We start from the raw sequence: 20339 nt of genomic DNA, 5'->3' as shown, positions 1-20339 counted from the left end.
TTCTGATGATGGTCACGCAAAAGTCAAGTCTTCCAGACTTGTGCCAACAGCGATACAAGTCATTTTTGGAATTTTTGCACTTTGCATATCAGAGTAAAGTGAAGTTTTGCTTTAAGAAAGCAGTAAGGTCAAACATCTTGACAGCCATTTCACTGATAACTTGATAAATTATAACACACTTATCAACAATGTTCTCAATTACATGCTTGGGGCACATTTGTTCCTAAATATTAAGCTGTACTGATATCAAGGTATCTTTGTCAAGAGCAGTATGCATACAAATACACTTGTACAGTGATGCCTTGAGCTTCCTACTGTGTGTGCAAAGTATTGTTCGCCAAACTGTGGGAATGTACCTATAAAAGGTGCATGTTGGACCTCTGATATATGACATATAATAACTATTATATTCTGAGAAAATGGGTGATGAGAAGTTAGCTTTATGTAATAATAATAATAATAATAATAATAATAATAATAATAATAATAATAATATACAATAGCAATGTGTGTCATGGCTGTTACAATTAATATATGATATTTGTATGTTTTTGTATCTCAAAAGAGTGAAAACTGACCAGCCAAATCATCCCCATTACATACTCCTTTGACTTTACCTTGTTTTGAGCAGTGAGATTCACCATGTATGTATCCACCCTGGTGAACGTGTGGACGTAGGTGTGGTTGAGTTGACGGATAACAGTGAAATCTCCGCTGATGCTGAGGCTCAGACAAACGTCTGTACCTGCTGCCATAGAAATGGTGAACTCCACCTTCTCACCAACTTCTACAATGTTTTTACTTGCCCTCAGATCCAACCCCTGAATCTTGTCCTGAATAAAGAACTCCCTGGAAACCACTTGCCCACTGACATCGTTGGTGGCATTCAAAGTAACAGTTGCTGTTTTCGGCTCCTGGAAAATCAGAGAAGTTTTCCTTCCTGTTACTGTTCTTCCTTCCATCAGCCATGTCCAGGTCACATTGGTTCCAGTCTGTACCTCCCCTTGGAGTGAGACACTGACACCGGTAGCTACGTAACTCTTCTCTGTCACATTGGTTGCAGTGAATCTCAGCTCAGAAATTATTTCCTGGACATCTACTGTCTTTGACACAAGCTTTGAGCTAACTTTATTGAAGGCCTCTACAGTCACTTGTTTTAGGCCAGGACTAGTAAAGCTGTGTGTCATCCAGGGCTTGGTTCCAGGCAGAGTGTCCCCATCAACAGACCAGCGGTAATGCAAGTCTGAGCCCTCCATAGTCAGTACTGTCAGATTAGTTGGAGCATTGATCGCAACTGGGTTGTTGCTGATCTGCAGGTATACCCTTCCAGCTGGCTCCAGGAAGTGGATGGTTCTGTTGACAGACAGCTGGCCCAGGAGGTTGGCAGCCCGGAGAAAGATGTCACATGGACCTGGGGTAGAGAAATGAGCGTCCACGGTTTTCCCGCTTATGTTGAAGATTGAGCTGGTAGGGTCTTGCTCTCTGATGAGGTTCCAAGTAAAGGTCATATTGGTTCCTTCCTTCAATCCTGCTTGAAGGTGGAGAACACGGTTTGTAGCAAAGCAGCAACCATCCAATCCCATGCCTCCATCTCCTCCACTCTCCTCCTCAGTTAAGATCTGCAGCCCCTCCAGCTCACGTTGAACAAACAGAAAGATACTAGCTTGTGCTGTTCCTACATCATTCTCCGCTGTCACAGTGATGTTGAAAGTGCCAACAGAGCGGAATGTGTAAAACATGGTGTGGGTGCCTGGGATTGAGGTGCAGCTGCCACACAAGATCCAAGAGTACCGGACACCATCTCCGTCTTCCATTTGGGCCTCAAAGTGGACTGAGCCATTGAGAGGGACATTTATCAAGCTGGCGTTGACGGTGAGTCCACGGATAGGTGCAAGGACAGCAATGGGTAAAACAGTGTGATTCCTGCTAATTGTATTGGCGGCTGTCAGAGTAATATTGTAGTTTCCAGAGAAATTGTAGGTGTGGAGGATATTCTGGCCTGTAAGCACGTTCCCATCTCCTAGGTTCCAGGTGTAAGTAATATCAGAGGCTGAGGAAGAAGTGGTAAAAGCATACGGTGCTCTAAGTGTCAAGTTATTGTACTTAGTGCCATTATGTTGAATAACAATTGGTCCTATGGGCATCTGAACCTCAATCAGAACACTAGTATTACTTGTGGAGATGTTATTGAAGACCGTTACTGTCACTATGTATCGACCTGGGTTTTTATACGTTGTCACCATATTTCCAGAACCACGAATGAGTTCAACGTCTTCCTCTCTGTCAAAGTCCCACTGATAGCTATAGTTAAATGCTGGTTCAGCTGTGACCTGGAACCGTATCTCCTCCTTGACAGCATAGTGCGATTTCCCATGGGTAAGGCTGATGTTGGTTAAAACTGGCTGGACACATACCCAGTTGAAGAAGTTGGCCTTGGTAGCCTTGTTGACTCCGCTGGAGAGAAGAAGGGAGAGGTGATAGTTCCCATTTGTCCAGTAGGTGTGTGAGACTCTGGGGTTGCCATGGTGTGTCTCATTGGGGCTCCCGTCCCCAAAGCTCCACTCATAGAGATGAGCTGATGCGTTACCGGACACCGAGGCCTGGAAGTATACGAGCGTCCTTTCTTGGACACATCCAGACGGCTCCATCCTCACCACTTGGAAAACAAATACCTGCACTGTTAAGATCGTCCAGCCAGAACTCACAGCATTGGCAGCAGTCACGTTCACTGTGTAGTTGCCTTCTTTCATATAGCTGTGTGACACGTGAGGTTCAGATGGAGTGTAGATCTTCCCATCACCCATGGAGAATGTCCATGTGATATTGTTACCAGAAGCAAGGTGTGCCCGCACTGTAGTGGGGCTGTGAAGCTCTGTCGGAGAGGAACTTTCAGCTGTTAAATCTTCAATCTCCTCATATACAAACATCTCGGCACAAGCCTCTGTAGAACTGATAGTGTTGTTCACTGATACACAGATATTGAACACACCACTCTGTGCATAGGTGTGTGCCACTCGTCTACCTTGCAGCAGGGCAGAGCCATCTCCAAAGTGCCAGTCATAGTGAATGCCATAAGGTGAGGGTAAAGGATGAGCCTCAAACTCTGCTGATTTGTTAGCTAGGAGAAGTTGGGGCTCAGTCTGTATATCGACACGAGTGAGGATGCTGTAGACACTCATGTTGATGCTCTGACTGATGTTCCCATAACGATTGGAAACTGACACCAGCGCTGTGTATATTCCTGTAGCGTAAGGGGGAGTGAAAAAGAGTTGACATTAATCATATATCATTATTGAGCGAGAGAATTAAAAAAATGTGACCATGCCTAAGGTGAAACAAAGTCAGACTAAATTGGTTCCTGCTCCATTAGTCATGACTGTGTGCTAGCACTGCTGATAGGAGGATGAAGAGGGATCACCTGGCTGTGAGTAGATATAGGTGATGTTGTTGCTGAGGAGGACCTGATTGGGAGAGTCTGGGCAGAGGAAGGAGGAGGCGTAGGGAGGCTTGAATTCAAACTCCTTGTATCCCCCATCACCAAAAGACCATCTGCAGCATAATAAATGTAAAAAAGCAAAACCGTTAAAACAGGACCTTTAGAGAAATAGATGGAGTTTAACTGAATAGAGATGCACTGATAACCATTTCCATCCACACACACACACACACACACACACACACACACACACACACACACACACACACACATACACACTCAATCACTAGCTGGAAAGTGGGAATCTTCTCTGACGAGGCAATAGAGGGTCTGGATGGGGAGAAGTGGAAATTCAAAACTCAAGAAGCCTCACTGGACCAAGAATGGTGAGAGTGGAGGGGAAACTAAGTGAAAGAGTGCGCCACAGTTGGGAGGGTGGGAATGTAAAAGAGGGAGGGAGGGAGGGAGGGAGGGAAAAGACTAAAAGAGAAAGAGTGAAGAAAAAAAGGAAAAGAAGTACAGGGGAAACAGCAGAGCAGAAGGGAAAATTCTTGTCAGCAATCTGCTCTAACCACACGGTTATAAATCCAAGGCTCTGCATGGTATGATGGCTGCAGTGCTATTATGGTGCACAGGAAGATGAAAACAGAGAAAAGTGCAGAAAAGAAAGACAGACAGATAGAGGAGAAGAAAGGAACAGTCAAACAAAAACAGATGCACAATGTTTTCACTGTGTGTTAAAAATAAAATAGAGAAGAAGAAAAAATGCTGTCTTTTAAAAAACACTTTATGTTTCTAATTTGTCTATCTATCATGCTGCATGCTGTCCATCTATCAGCTCGCTGTTCATACCGGAAGGTGGCGGTCACAGACATGTCCACGAGCACAGAGGTGGTGAGAGTCTGAGTGGAGCCCTGAGGGACCACATCTGGAACACCCTTTACTGTGAGGTTGGCCATGGGCTGCAGTCGATCCACTGTGACGTTGAAATGCTCTGTGAGGGTGCTGACATGGTTCATAGCTGTCACCTGGAAGAGACGCCACACAACTGGTAAGATGGTTAAGAACTGGAGGTGGATAAGAACTTGTGCCACATCTTAATTATCCTTAATGGCGACACAAAGCTATGAGGCGCAATCATAATACTATCAAACACATGGTGTGACCACTGTAACTATTTTGGTAATAAATTAATCCTTACATTTTTCTAAGCCAAAATGTTTACATTTGCTGGTTTGCTTTATTATACTATGTTAAATAACTTTGGGTTTTGTACTGTCAGTCTGACATTTGAAGATGTCACCAATGGATCTGGCAAACTGTGAAGGCCATTTTTCACAGTTTTCTGACATTTTGTAAAAGAGTGGAAATTAAAAAAAAGATTCACAAAGGTCTTCAAAAAACCCAAAAGTGTTAATTAATGTTTAAATGTGTTGATGTGTGAAAAAATTCTTACATTCTTACAATTCTTACGAAAACTGCACAAAATCATCTATTCAGTCTTGTATGTGCAACAGATTCTTTATCATCAGATGTAATTAACAGAAAAATTCAATAATGAAGTTTCACTCTGTCCCATATTTTTCACATATTGATTGTGATTAAGCTCATCAGTGTATAAAACTGTCAAAACGAATGGAAAACGTTCCAGTTAAATCTATTGCCCAAAGAAATGGGCTCAATCTGATTACAACAAATCACTAAATTTGATTCAGACACTTTGATAGTTTGTATGCGGACGCCCTGTCACAAATACATTGTGTCAAAAACAAGGCAGTCGCATATAATTTAATTAAAATAATTTTTTTTTTTTAAATGAATGGGACCGTTTGACAGTACAACAACATCTTGACTCATTGAACAAGTGAGAGAAACTCACTGTGAGCTTGTAGACGGCAGCGTGCTGGTAGATCACATTGAGGACAGTGTTGTAATAAGTGAAGTAGGGCTTGTCATCAACTGTCCATTTAAATGTGGGATTAGAGCCTTCAAGCACTGATGCTGTATAACTCTGAAACACACACACACACACACACACACACACACACACACACACACACACACATAAATAAAAAGCAATGATAAGAAGACAAAGTATAGTGCAGTGTGAGGTAATATCAAGTATGAACTGGGCTCTTAATACAACTACCCATCAACAATTAAATACAGTAATTGACACACAAACTCACCACAACTGACTCCATCAACACCCTGTGGGTAGGGTGTGGCTGCACCACCAATTCTCTGAGTGGCTTTTCCAGGTGGACAATCACAGTCAGGCTGGCTTCTGTCACGTTATTGTGAGCCTCTAACTCCACCTGCACTGGACCCCTTTGCTCCTCTTCCCCCAGGTTCAGATCAAGCACTGCATACAGGCTTTGCTCTGCGATCTCAACCCCTGACCCCGAGTTTGGTCCGGGCTGACAGAGTGCTGGGCTGGATGAAAACTCTGGGGGACAGTCAGGCTGGAAGGTCACATTGTGATTACTGCTGCGCCGAAATGCCTTTGTTATGTAGCGAGACTGGACACGGAGCAGTAGCCGGGTGTTGTTGGGCTGCAGGTAAAGGGTGCCATTCCTGGGAGAGGGGTGGAGGATCGTCAAACCCAGAGGAGGCACCACTCGCAACAGGCATGATGCTGAGGCTGGGTATGACGGCTCAGCAGAAGTCACCTGGAAATTATTAAATAAAATGTGGTTATTTTATCATGTTAACACAGAATAATAATCAATACAGGACAGAAAGGGGATGTATGCAAATACATAATTCATACCAAGCTAATCAAACAACTTAATGGATATTGATGGATTAGCAACTGTTAACACTGAAAAAAAACACAGTTAAAGACGCCTTTATTCAACAACAGACTCGACCACCTGCGCACATTGTTAGTTTGAAAGTCAATTGCTAAATTATAAAACACTGGTGATATAGAAGAACACAATCTTCAAGAAAAGCCTAGGAGAAGTATAGGGTCTGTGTGGCCTCCTCCAGCATGTTGACATCTGCGTGATGCATGCTGGGATATGACATACAGCTTTGATGTCTTACCAGCAGGTTGTAGAGTCCAGGCTGGGGTAGACCAGCAGACAGCTGTGTTCCCACCAGTTGCGTCTCACTGTGTCCCACATAGAGCACTCTGATGGGGCACACTGCATCCTCCAGCCAGCCCCCCTCGCCATCCTCCACCAGCGCCTCTACGTCGAGCTGAGGGTCAGGTAGGGCGTCAGTGTCGTGGTCAGCTGAGCTGTCTGTTGACTGTCTGGTGTTGTTAATCGAAAACCACTCTGACTGATTAAGGGCTAAAATAGGTTGTCGCCACAGTGAGTGCGAGGAGGTTTGGCAGCGGAGGAGGGAGGCGGGGCCGGCATCATGCTGCAGGGCAATGATGTCGCCGCGGGAAACCAGGAGGTCTTCTAATTGGTCTTGCACCTGGAGGAAACAGGTGTCAAGAGATTGTTGGTTATCAGCAGGTACAGATCAATGTCAGATAAATAAAAGTCACATTGTACGTCACCAGCTTTGGATCAAAAATTCCTCTTCCTCTTTTGATGCAATGAAATGTCAAGTCCTGCACTACAGCTGCAATCCCCTAGCTGTTAATATTATCTGGCTATAAGCACCCTCAAATTAAAGCTGGCAGTAATTAACCATTTCTTCTAGTCTTACGTCACATTGAAAGCCCAAATACTGAAAACTCTGACTAAATAACTATCCTCTCACCAGTACATGTGCAGCTGATCCCGCTGGTAGCGTGAAGACCACCTCATTCTGGAGCACGTATCGGGGTCTTAGCGCCCCAGGAGGCAGGTGGTGACCCTGGGTGCAATTAGGACAGGACGATGGCTGGCAAGGACTGGAGAGGGCCAGGCACCGACGCTGGAAAGGACACCACTGCTCTAGTCGGGCACAAGAACGTGGCTCACTGTCCCTGGTGTCATTGGGGACACATACAGCCACTGGAGCACACGCTAGACTTCCACAACCTGAGTGACAAGATTCAACTTTTTAATAACATTTTGCTTTTATTGAACGTGGTCATATTACAAACGAACACAAAACAGACCCTGGGGAGACTGTGTATGAGAGCATTTCACAATTAAAGAGCGAACAGGTGCAGTAAATTAAACACAATGTAGATTAATTTATTTGTGTTCATTATTTTTTCTGTTTAATAGCAAATACTGCATATAACAAATTATTATTCATTATAAAACACAGATTGATACTTTAAGCAGAAAGAACAAAATCCCAGGACAAACAAATCAGAATCTCAAGCTGATTCGTTTTGCCTCTCACTTTATATCTAACAAGCATGATTAATCACAACTGCAAATAAAAGCAAAGAAAATACTTGGATTAAAGACATAAAATCAACAAGCACATTTTTCCAAAACAAGAAGTGTGCACTTGTGGAACAATAAATGTCAAAGATTGGTGTGTGTGTGTGTTGTAGTGGGAACATAATTAATGTGCTGGGCTGATATCCATCTCAGAGTGGGGCAGAGCAAACTTTCTTTCTGTGTAACTAATAACACTGTTGCATTATCTCATTATCTCCCTGCTGCTGCATTCACAAATTCCAAGTGAAAGTTTCTCAAAAACGTGCTCCCTTGTCTTTTATAAGCCGCCCGCCTCTCTATGGATTTCTGTTTCTCACATCTTTCATGTGCATCACTCTCTGCTACTCTGTCTCTTGCACATTTTTTCTGCTATGTCTCAGTGGAGATGTACAAAAAACACAGAAAGCATCTCTGTCTTTTGTGCCTTGTGCGACGTAGTGTTGCAGCTACGTGCTGTGTGCCTGGTGATCTCAGACGGGGACAGGAAGCCGTCAGAAGGGAGGTGACCTTGATTGGTCTTGCTTCCTTACTTTGCCCCAGTTTCTGTCTCCAACTTTTCTTTCACGTTGACCTCCACAACATTTTTATATCAGTTTGGTCAGTGTGGTGGAGGTGTGGGCACAGGTGGTTTACACGTTCTTTAACACCTGCTGATACTTGTTAGGAATGTAGGAAGGTGCAGATGGTTTTAAGTGCAATTTGTGTGTGAGAAAGTGTGTTTCTATGTGAGACTCACTGGGCAGCAGCAGGTGCAGGCCTGGATAATGACATTCAGGTCTGTAGGTCTGGAATCGGACGTGGATTTCTGAGCTAAACTCCTGAGTGACAAACTCCAGGGAGGACAGACGACCTGCTTGAACAAAGCTCAGTGCCGGGAACAGCAGTACCTGAGTGAAAAAAAAATAGAGAAGAAATGAGACCAAATTTGAAAGAGACACAAAGTCTGATGAGAGCAGTAGAGCAATAGAAATTCTCTTCACCTCTATGGTGCTGCCGGGTGTTTGTGCAGCAGAGAGTGGAGTGTTGGTGACACGGTGCAAAGGATTATGGGAGGGAAACACAGCCAGTCCCACCATGTAGATCCCTGCATCTTTAACATGCACTAGAAAAAAAGAAACAGAATGAAGTCAAGGTGTCAATGGAGAACAGAGGATAGAGGGAGTTAGAGTTAGAGTAGAGAGATAGTGGAGGCAGTTCACAGGCAATGCCGGATCATGTTTACTTTTCTTACAGGAGGACTGCTGTCCACACAGTGACACACTGTTTTCAGAAAGACAAAGTGGCAGAAATGAGATGAAGAACAAACCTCTGAAGACACAGACCAAACAAAACTACTTTCAAAGCCACTAAAAGAAGAACACTTCGGTACCAGAGACTATCGGCTCTCTGCACACTGACAAAAACAGGGACAGAATCAAAGATAGGGAAACTAAATTAACCATTGAGTTAGAGACACACCTACACATATGCATTGAGTTTCACACTGTGACATTGAATTTCTCTTCAGTTTTGAAGGTAGTTTTAGACTGCGCTGCTTTCTCTGACATCTGCTATTGTACATTCTTTAGAGGAATTCGCCCTCATTAGGACCCTTCCTGTGGAGCAGACTAGAGTGGTCACTCCAGTTTAACTTCAGCTTGAGGTTCTTCTGCACCAAGTGAAGTGTTACATTATAAGCCTGAGCATGAGGAGGAACATGTCCTATTACACCATAATAATTAAACCAGACAGGCTTCTATTCACTGACTCTGCAATGGGTAAAAATATAAACCTAATGCTGCTGGCTGATTTAAATAAAGCCTGCAGTAGTTCAGGCAGGCACGCAAGTATTTTTTTTACAGTCACAAGTTATATAAATCCTCCAATCATGTATGTCCACAAGATAGTCTCACAATAGGTGGCCTGTATAAACATTTGACACTCTTTCAACACTGAGCTCTTCATCCTTGCTGCCGCGCTGCTGCCTACATTCAAAAAATATAACTCCCACTCTCTTCCCAGCTGCTTCCTGTATTAGCATTCAGTTGTACGTGAATTTTCTCACGTCTATGTCATTAAATGCTATGTATAAGGCTCTGTCAGGTGAGTTTGTGAGCTTAGGGACAGTCTGGGTCGAGATTGCTTAGATTTCTTCCAGAGCATCACACGAGGGGTGCCAAATGAAAATGCATATTTCCCGGATGTGCACATGCACATTATATGTCAATGTCATCATAGGTGTCTACATCCAGCAACACTTATATGGAGGCAAAGCCAGTCAAACTGAGATTGTGCCCATTTTTTTGTGTTTTTTCACCCCTATTAACACTTTGCGTTTGGACAGATAATGTCATGTTTTATTCCTTTACAAACTCTGCATATGCAGACAGACATGATTAAAATAGAGAGATGCTTTGCCATACTGTTCTGAAATAACTATAATGCTGAAATGATGGAGCACAGTCTCTGGATGCTTCTTACAAAAGGAGCAATTTGTATCAATGCCAAGTGTGCTCCAATTATAAACGGTGCTTCAGGGAGCACGTCTTGTGCCTGTGATTAGTTATGAAGGAGGCTGTTTGCGCTTCCTTTCTAGGCTTGTTTATGCCACAACTTAATTTACATAAAACTGATAGTGAAGAGGGTTGAAATTTGCTGCTCTTTGCCCAAACAACTGAGGAGCAGAGGGATTTAGGGAGACTGCATTTGCAATGAATCTGTACCTCTGGTTTTTCATTTTTATTGCTCTGATTGTGGATTTCTAGGCATTTGAACTGCCTCATGCTTTTGTGTCAATGTGTATGTGTCAGTGTGTCTGAGTGTACATAAAAAGCCTACCTTGGGGGCTGTACTGGCAGACATAGGCTCGCTTGGCGTTGCATGGGTGTGAACTGGTCTGAGCACCCCGATCAAGTGACATACACATGGGGGAGATCCGCAGCTTGCCTGGAGGGTCACTCAAGCCCAGCCACACACCCCGATCCCTGGGGAGGGAATGGACAGGTAACACACAGATTAACGTAATGCCTGCTTGATATTTGGCTACATGGCCTGCTGACGGCTGAAAATTGTCATCTTTACTGATGTGATACACACACACATCAAATATAACAATATAACAAAAGAAAAAAACATACATTCAATTCAAGGGTAACTGATGAAAAGACTTTTCTCTTTCACACATGGCCTTGTGATGGTGACAGTACTGTCAGATCAGGAACAACAGACCACACAGAACTCCCCATAAAACATCCAGGCTTTAATCAATATGAGACTCAAGAAGTGACATTGAAGTCAGTGAATTATGTGCTCGCTTGTCTTGTCAATGATTGCAGGGCAAAGACAGCATGAAAATGGGCTTTGATTGAGCCCCAATGGGATGTTACTAAGGGGATGTCAGGCATTTTCTGCATCCCTGTGATTACAACAAATCAATTGGATTTTCACTCCGTGATTTCACTAATGGACTGCACATTTTGCCCGCCTTCCATTTTTCTCTTGTTCATTTGTTGTTAACTGAACACAAAATGGTCTTCCCCCTTAAAAGAAAAGTCAATGTACGACTCACTGTTATCTAAAGACTGAGAAAAGAAAAGCAACATTTTAGACATTTTGTTTGATGCTTGTCTTCGTTGTTTTCTGGATAAAAGCAATTTCCTTCCTTTTCTGTCTTGTCTTGTTTTTTTGGTCAGGCTTTTCCTCAATGACAGACAACTCACATTTGTGAAAGGCACATCTGAAAGGGTGGACAGGGTTTAAAAAGTACAAGCAGAGAGGGAACAAGAAAAAAGGGTCTCTGTGACAAAAAACAAGGAGTGATGAAAAAAAAGTTCCTTATATAAGCGCGGGGGTGGAGGAACAAGAGTGGAGGAGGAGAGAGCAGAGAAGCTCCATCTGCAGCAGGTTTTTTCTCCTCTCATCTGCTTTGGTTGATGAGGGCAGGCCCTCTAAGCTCACATTAATACACACACACACACACACACACACACACACACACACAAATACACACACACACACACTGAGCTGTGGACTCCTCCTCCCAGGGTGTTAAAGTTACAATGCAGCTGTGCTTTTACAGATGTGATTTTACTGACCTTCTCCGACCTAAACACCAAACACTGGCGGCCCTCATATCAGCATGAGGCCAGAAACGTTTTCATCATCGCACAGCCAAATCCTCAGTGTACTTCACATGATGTCTATATACAGTGCATACAGTAGAGAGGCTTTACTATATGTTCAAGTCCACTGTTTACTGTTAACAAGCCCAAGCCTGACATGCTCTGTTTGTTCTGTACTATTCGGGAAAAGACAGCAGGAAAAGCGCTATTTACACGTGCCAATCCAGACTATTGTGACTTTCAGCGATATCAACAATGTCAGCATCTGTTTTGAATATTTGCTGCCTGTCACAATATTTCTCTCTCTGGCACCGCAGCAAACAAATGGTGAGAACCATTAATGTTGTCATGCAAATAGGAATGAGGCATTGTATCGCAGAGCTGAAAGGTTATTTGTACTGTTGCTCACAACCTTCTGCAGCGCCTGAGCTCCACTGCCAGTGTAGTATGATTGCGTTGAAAGAGCACAACAGTACATGAAGAAAATATCTAAAAAAAAAAAAAGCCTCAGTTTGAAATATATATATTTGTATGTGTAGAGAAACTGTGAGGCCCCATTTCTGCACCCCAATCAGACAGAAATACTCACTGTGTGACTTTATGTGCCAGCAGGACACGCAGCTCGTCACTTCTGACTACTGCCAGATCCCCACCACGCTCTGAACACTGCTGTCCAGCATCGGTCCAGCTCAGCTCTACTGGAAAAATCTGGAAACAGCGTGAGGACTCGGCGTGGTACACCCCATCCATTGGACAATAAGGAGAGGCTGGCAGAGGACAAACACATGATTTTTCAGATCATCTTCATCAAACTTGCAACATCATGGAAAGAAGAAATCAGCTGTATATTACACACTGTACTATACCTGTACACTCTGACAATAATTACACATCATTACAAAATCACACTGTTCACAAAGCCAATACTCACAAAGCAGTTGAATTTATTTTACCTTCACCCTATAAGAACTCAAATTTAGGGTGATCTGGTAAATGTGGCAATGGGCACAAAGAAGTTGTCTTCTAGGCATGTGTTTGTCTGAAACTGTATTTCCATAAAAATAATTATTTAAATAATATTGTAATATTGATTAATATCGGTGGGAAAACATCAGACATTGGTGTCAGCTGCAAAAAGTGTATTGCTCATATCCTTTTTCTAATGTCTAGTTTTTGATAACAGCACAGTAGTTCAAGGGTGCAAGTTTCTGGGAGGCTTAGACAAACATAGTTGAGAAAAAGAGATACAAATACATGTTGGTAAATATGTAACAAGTAAAACAGCATAAAAAAGTTAAGGAGGATTTAAAAAAAACCTTGAGGCTCATCAGACGGCATGGCCTTACCCACATGTCTGAGCTACATGGATACGCACACACAAACACACAAATTATCCAGCTGAGGCAGCCAGAAAGAACCCGCAGTGACATTTCGTGTCTTTCATATTCCCATATTTCATATTAATTTTCCCTCCAGTGAATCAGAGTTTCACAAACTCTTGCTTATTACTGTCTCTGGTTTTTCTTCTGAAGCTTCATCTGGCATTTTGTGGAAGCCAGGCCCACAATATCTCAAAGAAAAAACCTGGTGCACAGATCAGATAGTAGTAGAAGATTAAATCATAAAAATCAACAAATGGAAGAAAACTTCAACTGACTGATGAGACGGGATATGAATGAGGGACACAAAAGAGGAGAGATAGTTTTTATTTGTGTCCATATTCAGTATACGTCTGAGAGACTATGTTTATGTGTGTGTGTGTGTGTGTGTGTGTGTGTGTGTGTGTGTGTGTGTGTGTGTGAAAAGAAAGTTTTGGTTCAGTCTCACTCCTCTCATGAGACCATTTTCAGCCACAGCAGGCACCTGATTTCAGCAAAAAAAGCTCTCAAAGCCCACTGCCACACTCTGCTACACTACCTGCTCAACAACAGCAGATGAAGTCAATGACTAGCTGTTGAAGAGCATTCATCAGCTATAGAACAGGCTATTTGTCCCCATTTATACTACCAACATCAGATTTCTTATTCATCTGTGTTTGTTGATTGTTTGTGTAGCCATAAGTCAATCAATAATCTGTAACTTGCAGACATATACTGAACTGGGTTTTGCATTATGTTTGGTTGCAGTTGAAAGTGTTAAGTTTAGTTACGTTTATGATGTCCATGATGTGTTCTTCAGGCAAATGGAGGAGGCATGCAACTACTACTAGACTGGGTGACATCATCACTGATGTCAGTGGGTTAGACCAAGTATGATTATAGTTATTTTACTTAAATGTTTAGAATCCATATTATTTATACTTGTTTTGGCTTGTGATGAGGATTATGTTGTGGATGATCTGTATGTTTTAAACAATGTTGACTGATACAAGTAGCATTGTTAAATGCCAGTTGGTAAAAGAAAAAGGACACCCCTGCAATAAACACGGGTCTGCCTAGTAGATTGGAGGGCCTATATAGAGGGCGAGATGGAGGTTTAGAAGCAGCAGAAATTAGAGGATGACAGTGTAGCTGTGTGCACGTGTCCATGGCATGCCTTAGTTTGCCTTATTCTGAATTAAGCCAGTTAAATTTGATTGCTTGTATTCTTTTTTGAGAAACTCTGGACTGGACTCTACACTGACTGAATAAATCAATTTTACTCATTCAACAAGAATCTGGGTCTGCCTACTACCACCTTCTTAGCCACTCTGGTCAGGCTACTTCACAATAATAATAATCAAATATTATAATATAGGTCAATCTTGTGCTCACATCTTGTTTTTGCTGCTCTCAAGTAGTCAAAAAATCACTTAATATGGTCTGTAAAAAGGCCAAATCCTGTATTTCTCACAGATTTTTGGAACTGTCTACGCTAATGTAATGTTTGATCTTTTTTTAATCAAAACTTACTCTTTACTGATTAGTTAGAATTAACAGAGAAATGAATTGTTATTATTAACCCCAGCTGCTCAGATCTTGTTTGTGGGAGTATCCTACCTTTGGCAATCTGGACATCATCTTTTCTGATCTTCCAGTCTACATCCACTCCAACAGCACCCCAGCTGACAAGAGTCAACTCAAGACTCTTATTGGCCACAGCAAGAGGTGGACAGCGCAGCTCCAGTTTGGGAGGAAGTGTCACAATCACCTCCCCGCGTGCAGAGACCTGACATAAATCATTAAAATCACACATCACTATGTTGAATATAATGTACACCTACACCTGCTATTTTATTATATCATATAAAAATAAAAAATGGACCAAATGACTGCTCATCTTGTCTCTCTCACCTCCTTGTGTCCAGCCCAGGCCATCAAACTGACCGCATATCGTCCTGGAAGTCCGTATTTGTGTGTTGCTGTGGTGATTGTAGTGTTGACCCGAGATGAAAGGTCACCAAAGTCCCATGACAATGTTACTGGAGTGACAGAGGAGGCGGCAGTGAAACCGATACAGTCGTGAACACTTTGTAGTGGGAGAGGCTTCAGCGAGATGGAGAAGTTCACCGCAAACACATCACGGGCCATAGTCCACCCACATTCCTGCGCACAGAGGGAACCATGTGAGGAAAAGGGGCTTTTTGTGTTAATATGAAAAGTATTTAAAAGTAAAATAAAACTTTTTTTCACTGTTGGTTAAGATGTTTGTGGTTCAGCTATTATTTTTATGGTTTTGGATAAATAAATTGGTTTAATGAAACTTATGAGCTGCTCTGATTTTAAATAAATAAATCTTGATTTTCAAATGGCTAACGTCTATACAGTAGTTGTGCAGGAAACTGAATCTGAGGATGTAAGGAAGTTATTCAAACCACAGAGGGAAGTTGTTAGTTGGTTATAGGAAGGGTTAGAGGAAATCCTGAATGTTGTGTTTACACAAAGAGAAACAAAGAAAGAAAGAAAAGGAATTCACTACCAAAGGTGGTCCCCATTAGAAACCGCTCTTTAAGATGCAAATGTTTAACTATAGTTCTATGAAGTGGCTGTATGTGTAAAATAACTTAATTAGGCAACAAATGTACATATACAAAAGTGTCATAACCCAGACTATAATTTGTTACATCTGATTATCTTGTTTTGCAGTCATTGTTAAGTGGGACTTCTGTGTACCTTCATAACATGATCATCTGTACAGGCAGCAGAACACTGAGATTTGCTGATGAAGTTTGGCTCAGAGTTTGTGCTGCAGAGACACTCGTGTTTCGCCCCCAAGCCTCCATAGCGATGCGATGCAGCAAAACACACACTGTTACACTGTTCACGTGTGAGGTTGCCCGGTGTGGAGGAAGAGAAGATGACAAGCTCGCTCCGTTCCCCTCCTCCACTGCTGCTGTCCTTGAGACAAGCTGCATAATTCGGTCCTGAAAAGGGAGACAATATATAGCTCAGTGAACAATGAGACATATTTTGTCTCATATCTCTTTCATAATTTTAACCAACAACAGACCATCCCACCATGGGATCAACAAAAAGAGGTCAACTAATGAATGATTTATTTCTTTCACGTCTGAAGTTGTCACCACAAAGATCGAAAAATACATCATCATTAATTATGTCCTTTGATCTGCATTCTAAACCCAAAAGCAACAGTTAAGTAGTTCACTTTTTCATGCATTTTCATCAATTTTCTTTTTACTTTCTAGTAGATTAAGCCTGTTTGCTAATTATCAAGCATGCATGGCTTGATGACATTCTTTTGAGCCTCTGTTGAGCCTCTAAGGCATCAGTTGCATACTGAAACACAGCTCACACCTGATCGAGACTAAGAACTTAATCTAGGGGTCTGTTGCAAAAATAAACAACTTTGTCAGTTTTGTGAAATTTAAAAGTTACATATGCAAGTGTCTGCATAAGTGAGTATTTATTTTGTACCACAGGTGAGCAGGCTGACGTTGAGCAAAGGCTGGTTGCGTAACTCAGGAGGATGGTTACAGAGCATGGCATCTGGCCGTCGAACTCGCACCCCTTTCTCCTGGAGCCAGCTGACCAACGGGAACAGCTTACAGTCACATTCAAAGGGGTTAAAGCTCAGGTCACTGGAAGAGAGGGAGAGATGGAGGACATAATATGGCACTGTGACACACAACTAAAGCTGAAATACATTTTCTTTCTTCTCTGCACCATGTTGGTAAACAGCACTTGAAATGATGTCAGAACTAGTTACAACAAAGATGGGTGAACATAAAGATTCTTGTCTCACATGATTCGCTAACTGTGACAGCTAATTTTAAATGAAAATGTTTTCAACTAACCAATTCATGTTTTTGATAATTTGCTACAAAGTCCTGAAATTACATAAAGTAGTATGAGATTTTGTACATTTTGCAATATATAAATTTTAATTGATCAGCACTAGACCAAAAAGAACAAAAAATAAAATGTTTAAATGAATGCCTAAAACGTTTAACTTGATAACGTAAAGATGTTTAAATGAAAACAAGTTAAATGTTTTACTTTTTGCATCAATATAATACTCCAACATTTTAGACAATACCGTTTTCTGACTTTGAGAAGAATAACAGTTAGCTAGCACAACAGCTAAGCTAGCTCATGACAAAAGTTGATGCTGAATACAGCTTCTAAGCTAGTGTAGTAGCCATGAATACATTTATACACACGGTTGGAAAAGTACAAAAAGCTTGAAACTTACATATAAGATGGCTATGAGATGAGGACCTAGCTGTTTTTTGATATGTAGTCTTACAGCGCCCAACATTTTAAGCTAACTCTTACTTAAACCAAAATGTCATTAGTACAAGATACAAAGTCTAGTTAAATATGACAACTTTGAGGAAGTGGAAAAGCACCTTTGGCGAAGTTAGGCTAACATTTTTCTCTTGCTTTTTCTATAGTGGACTTGACTTTTCAAAGCAGTAAAGGCATAGATGTAACTAATGACGTTAATGATGACTCTGCTCCATTGAAGTGTCTCCCATAACTTACAGCGGTGAGCCAGAGTTAGAGAGCATAATACAAAGACCCTGGAACTGGCACAACTAAATGGAACACAGCCATAATTACCATCATTAGTTACACCTGTGCTTTTGCTGCTATGCCATTTCAAAATGTCAGCCATTGAAAATGTCTGTTCTTTTAAATAATGTAGGAAAGAGCTAGGACAAGAAGGTGAAATTAATGCAGATAGGGTGAAAAGAAAAAAAGGGGAAGGGGAAAATTGACTAAAAAGACGGAGGAGCTATTGAACAAAATTTGGGGCAAAACAAGAGGAGAAAAGGATGGCGTGAGAGTACAAGAATATGTGGAATTTCTCTCTCCATCTATTATCAACTAGTCTGTTTAGCTCAATTATAGACACAAAGTTTTCTCATCAAAGGTCCCGGCGGGGAATAATTACTACTCACTAACTCCCACTCTAGTCTGAAATAGAGCTTCATTCATGTTGAGTGTAGGCGAAGTAACTGGAAACGTGCAGCTTATTTAAGCATATGTGAACAGATGGATGTGTTTCTTTGTGCTTACGCCTCTTTATGTATGTGTGTGTGTATATACTGTATAAATAGGGTTTAATTATCTATCATTCCATATTTGTTTAAGACACAATTGACAGAGACATATGAAAATACAGAGAGAATAACAATGAATTGTGATGACTTACATTTGAGTTAAATTGCATAAGTTGTCACATATTCTTTCTTCTATGGTGGTGATATGGTTGTGGCTCAAATTGCTGATGGAAACAAAAGAGACAAATCATTGTTGACATTAAAACAGGAGCAAGTCTTTTTCTTTCTTTTTTTTTTTTACCTTGCGAGGCAGCTGGATTCAAGATAACTCAAGAATCCATCTTGTCAGGCTTCAAGTTATGCACTTGCACAATCGGCATAATATGAGGATTCTCTCCTAATCCCATGTGATCTCACAGTGATAGAAAAATAGTTCATCCAATCACCTGCCAAGTAATTTTCCAAACAGGATGATTTCTTACCATCTGGAGCATAAGGTTAAGTAATTTTCCTCCCATTTTCTGACTTCACTAATTTGTTGTAAGTACCATCAAACTACAATTAAACAAGATTTATGTAATATAGGTTGGTCATTGACTAAAAATCTGTTACTAACTGAGTTACTGGATTAATGAATATGCTTACCCTGCATTATTAACCAAGTACAAATCGATGCAGTCACCCATAGTCATACAGTTTTGATCAAAGAAAAGATCATTATCACATCCTTGTTAACAATCATGACTCATAACATAATATGTAACTAAATGATAAATCCCAAAGGGCTGAAATGCTGAGTAACAGATAACATTTAACACTTTTTTCTTTCCCCTCTTCCCACTCATATGCTTTGTTTCCATGCTTCTCTCTCTCTTTCTCCCTCACTCCTCTCGTTCTTCTCCTTTCTTCTTCTCCTCTCACAATCTCCTTCTCCCTCCCTCCTCTATCCAGTAGGCTGCATAATGGGGCCGTTGTGTGGTAGTTTTTGGAAAGAGCTGATGGAAACCACCAGTCTTCTCTCATCATACATGCACGCACACACACACACATACACATACACACACATACACACACACACACACACACACACACACACACACACATGCTTAAACGCCCATTCAATGGGTGGAAGAAATAAGGTAATGGATGGAGGAAGGGAGAGATGGACAGATGGAGAGAAGGAGGTGGTGGGAGCCTGGAGCAGTAAGCTGTAATTGAACTTAATGGTGCTGTGATTGGTGTGTGTGTGTGCATGTGCGTGTGTGCGTGTGTTTGTGTGTGTGTGTGTGTGCTTTTTTCCTGAATTCTCTCTGGTTCAGCTAGCTCACTCCTGGGATTTCTGCCTACTTACATCCAGACTAAACCAAGTCTTTCTCTCTCCTGCTTTCTTTTTCATCTCTCTCACTCTCCTCCTCCCTCCCTTCCCCTCTCGACCTTGAGTTTGTCAGGTCTATGTCTTCTCTTAGCTTTGTACTCACACAATTGACAGCGGCCCACAGCACAAAACCCCCCTTGGGAGAACACTGATCTTGTTCTCTTGAAGATACCTGGATGATAGATTGAAACATAGTTAGATAGATACACATGTACTGTAGATTGACAGATAGATAGCTAGCCAGAGAGATAAAATGATTTGAACACACAAAACAAACAGATGTGTTCACTCACAGCTCTTGGAGGCCAGTGAGACGGTCTAGCAGACTTGTATCAAGGGAAGAGATGCGATTCTTGGACAGATCTCTGTGGGACAAACCAACATATCAATGTTAAAAAAAGCACATGACAACAAGATGATTGCATACACACACACGCACACAAATACACTGACACACTGTCATGCAGAGTATAATTAGAAGTTGCAAGTAATTCGCCATATAATGAGATCACGTTAGTGCTGAGAAATTAAATGTAATAATAGCAAAGGGAAGAGAAAGGGGAACATTTAGCTTATATAAATAAGAATGATCTCATAAATTCACGCACAGACACAAAGACAATTCAAAGTGTGTCATATG

The 20339-nt window shown here is 41.6% G+C and overlaps 1 protein-coding gene across 1 annotated transcript in view; it reads right to left on the bottom strand.

The window, feature by feature from the left end:
- Positions 1-20339, bottom strand: part of pkd1a (polycystic kidney disease 1a) — a 61203-nt gene that overhangs the window by 26179 nt on the left and 14685 nt on the right. The window contains exons 2-19 of the mRNA XM_053341082.1: positions 19993-20064; positions 19803-19871; positions 18477-18548; positions 16733-16896; positions 15971-16221; positions 15152-15403; positions 14858-15026; positions 12469-12646; positions 10597-10742; positions 8760-8881; positions 8516-8666; positions 7160-7422; positions 6488-6868; positions 5626-6108; positions 5316-5447; positions 4289-4464; positions 3419-3549; positions 618-3241 (exon numbers count right to left, since the gene is read on the bottom strand). Of these exons, the coding sequence (XP_053197057.1) occupies positions 618-3241; positions 3419-3549; positions 4289-4464; positions 5316-5447; positions 5626-6108; positions 6488-6868; positions 7160-7422; positions 8516-8666; positions 8760-8881; positions 10597-10742; positions 12469-12646; positions 14858-15026; positions 15152-15403; positions 15971-16221; positions 16733-16896; positions 18477-18548; positions 19803-19871; positions 19993-20064 (5836 nt within the window). The remainder of the gene's footprint in view (positions 1-617; positions 3242-3418; positions 3550-4288; positions 4465-5315; positions 5448-5625; positions 6109-6487; positions 6869-7159; positions 7423-8515; positions 8667-8759; positions 8882-10596; positions 10743-12468; positions 12647-14857; positions 15027-15151; positions 15404-15970; positions 16222-16732; positions 16897-18476; positions 18549-19802; positions 19872-19992; positions 20065-20339) is intronic.

Source organism: Scomber japonicus, chromosome 2 (assembly GCF_027409825.1).
Source record: "Scomber japonicus isolate fScoJap1 chromosome 2, fScoJap1.pri, whole genome shotgun sequence".
Classification (NCBI taxonomy): domain Eukaryota; kingdom Metazoa; phylum Chordata; class Actinopteri; order Scombriformes; family Scombridae; genus Scomber; species Scomber japonicus.
This window is presented reverse-complemented; position numbering and strand designations above follow the sequence as displayed.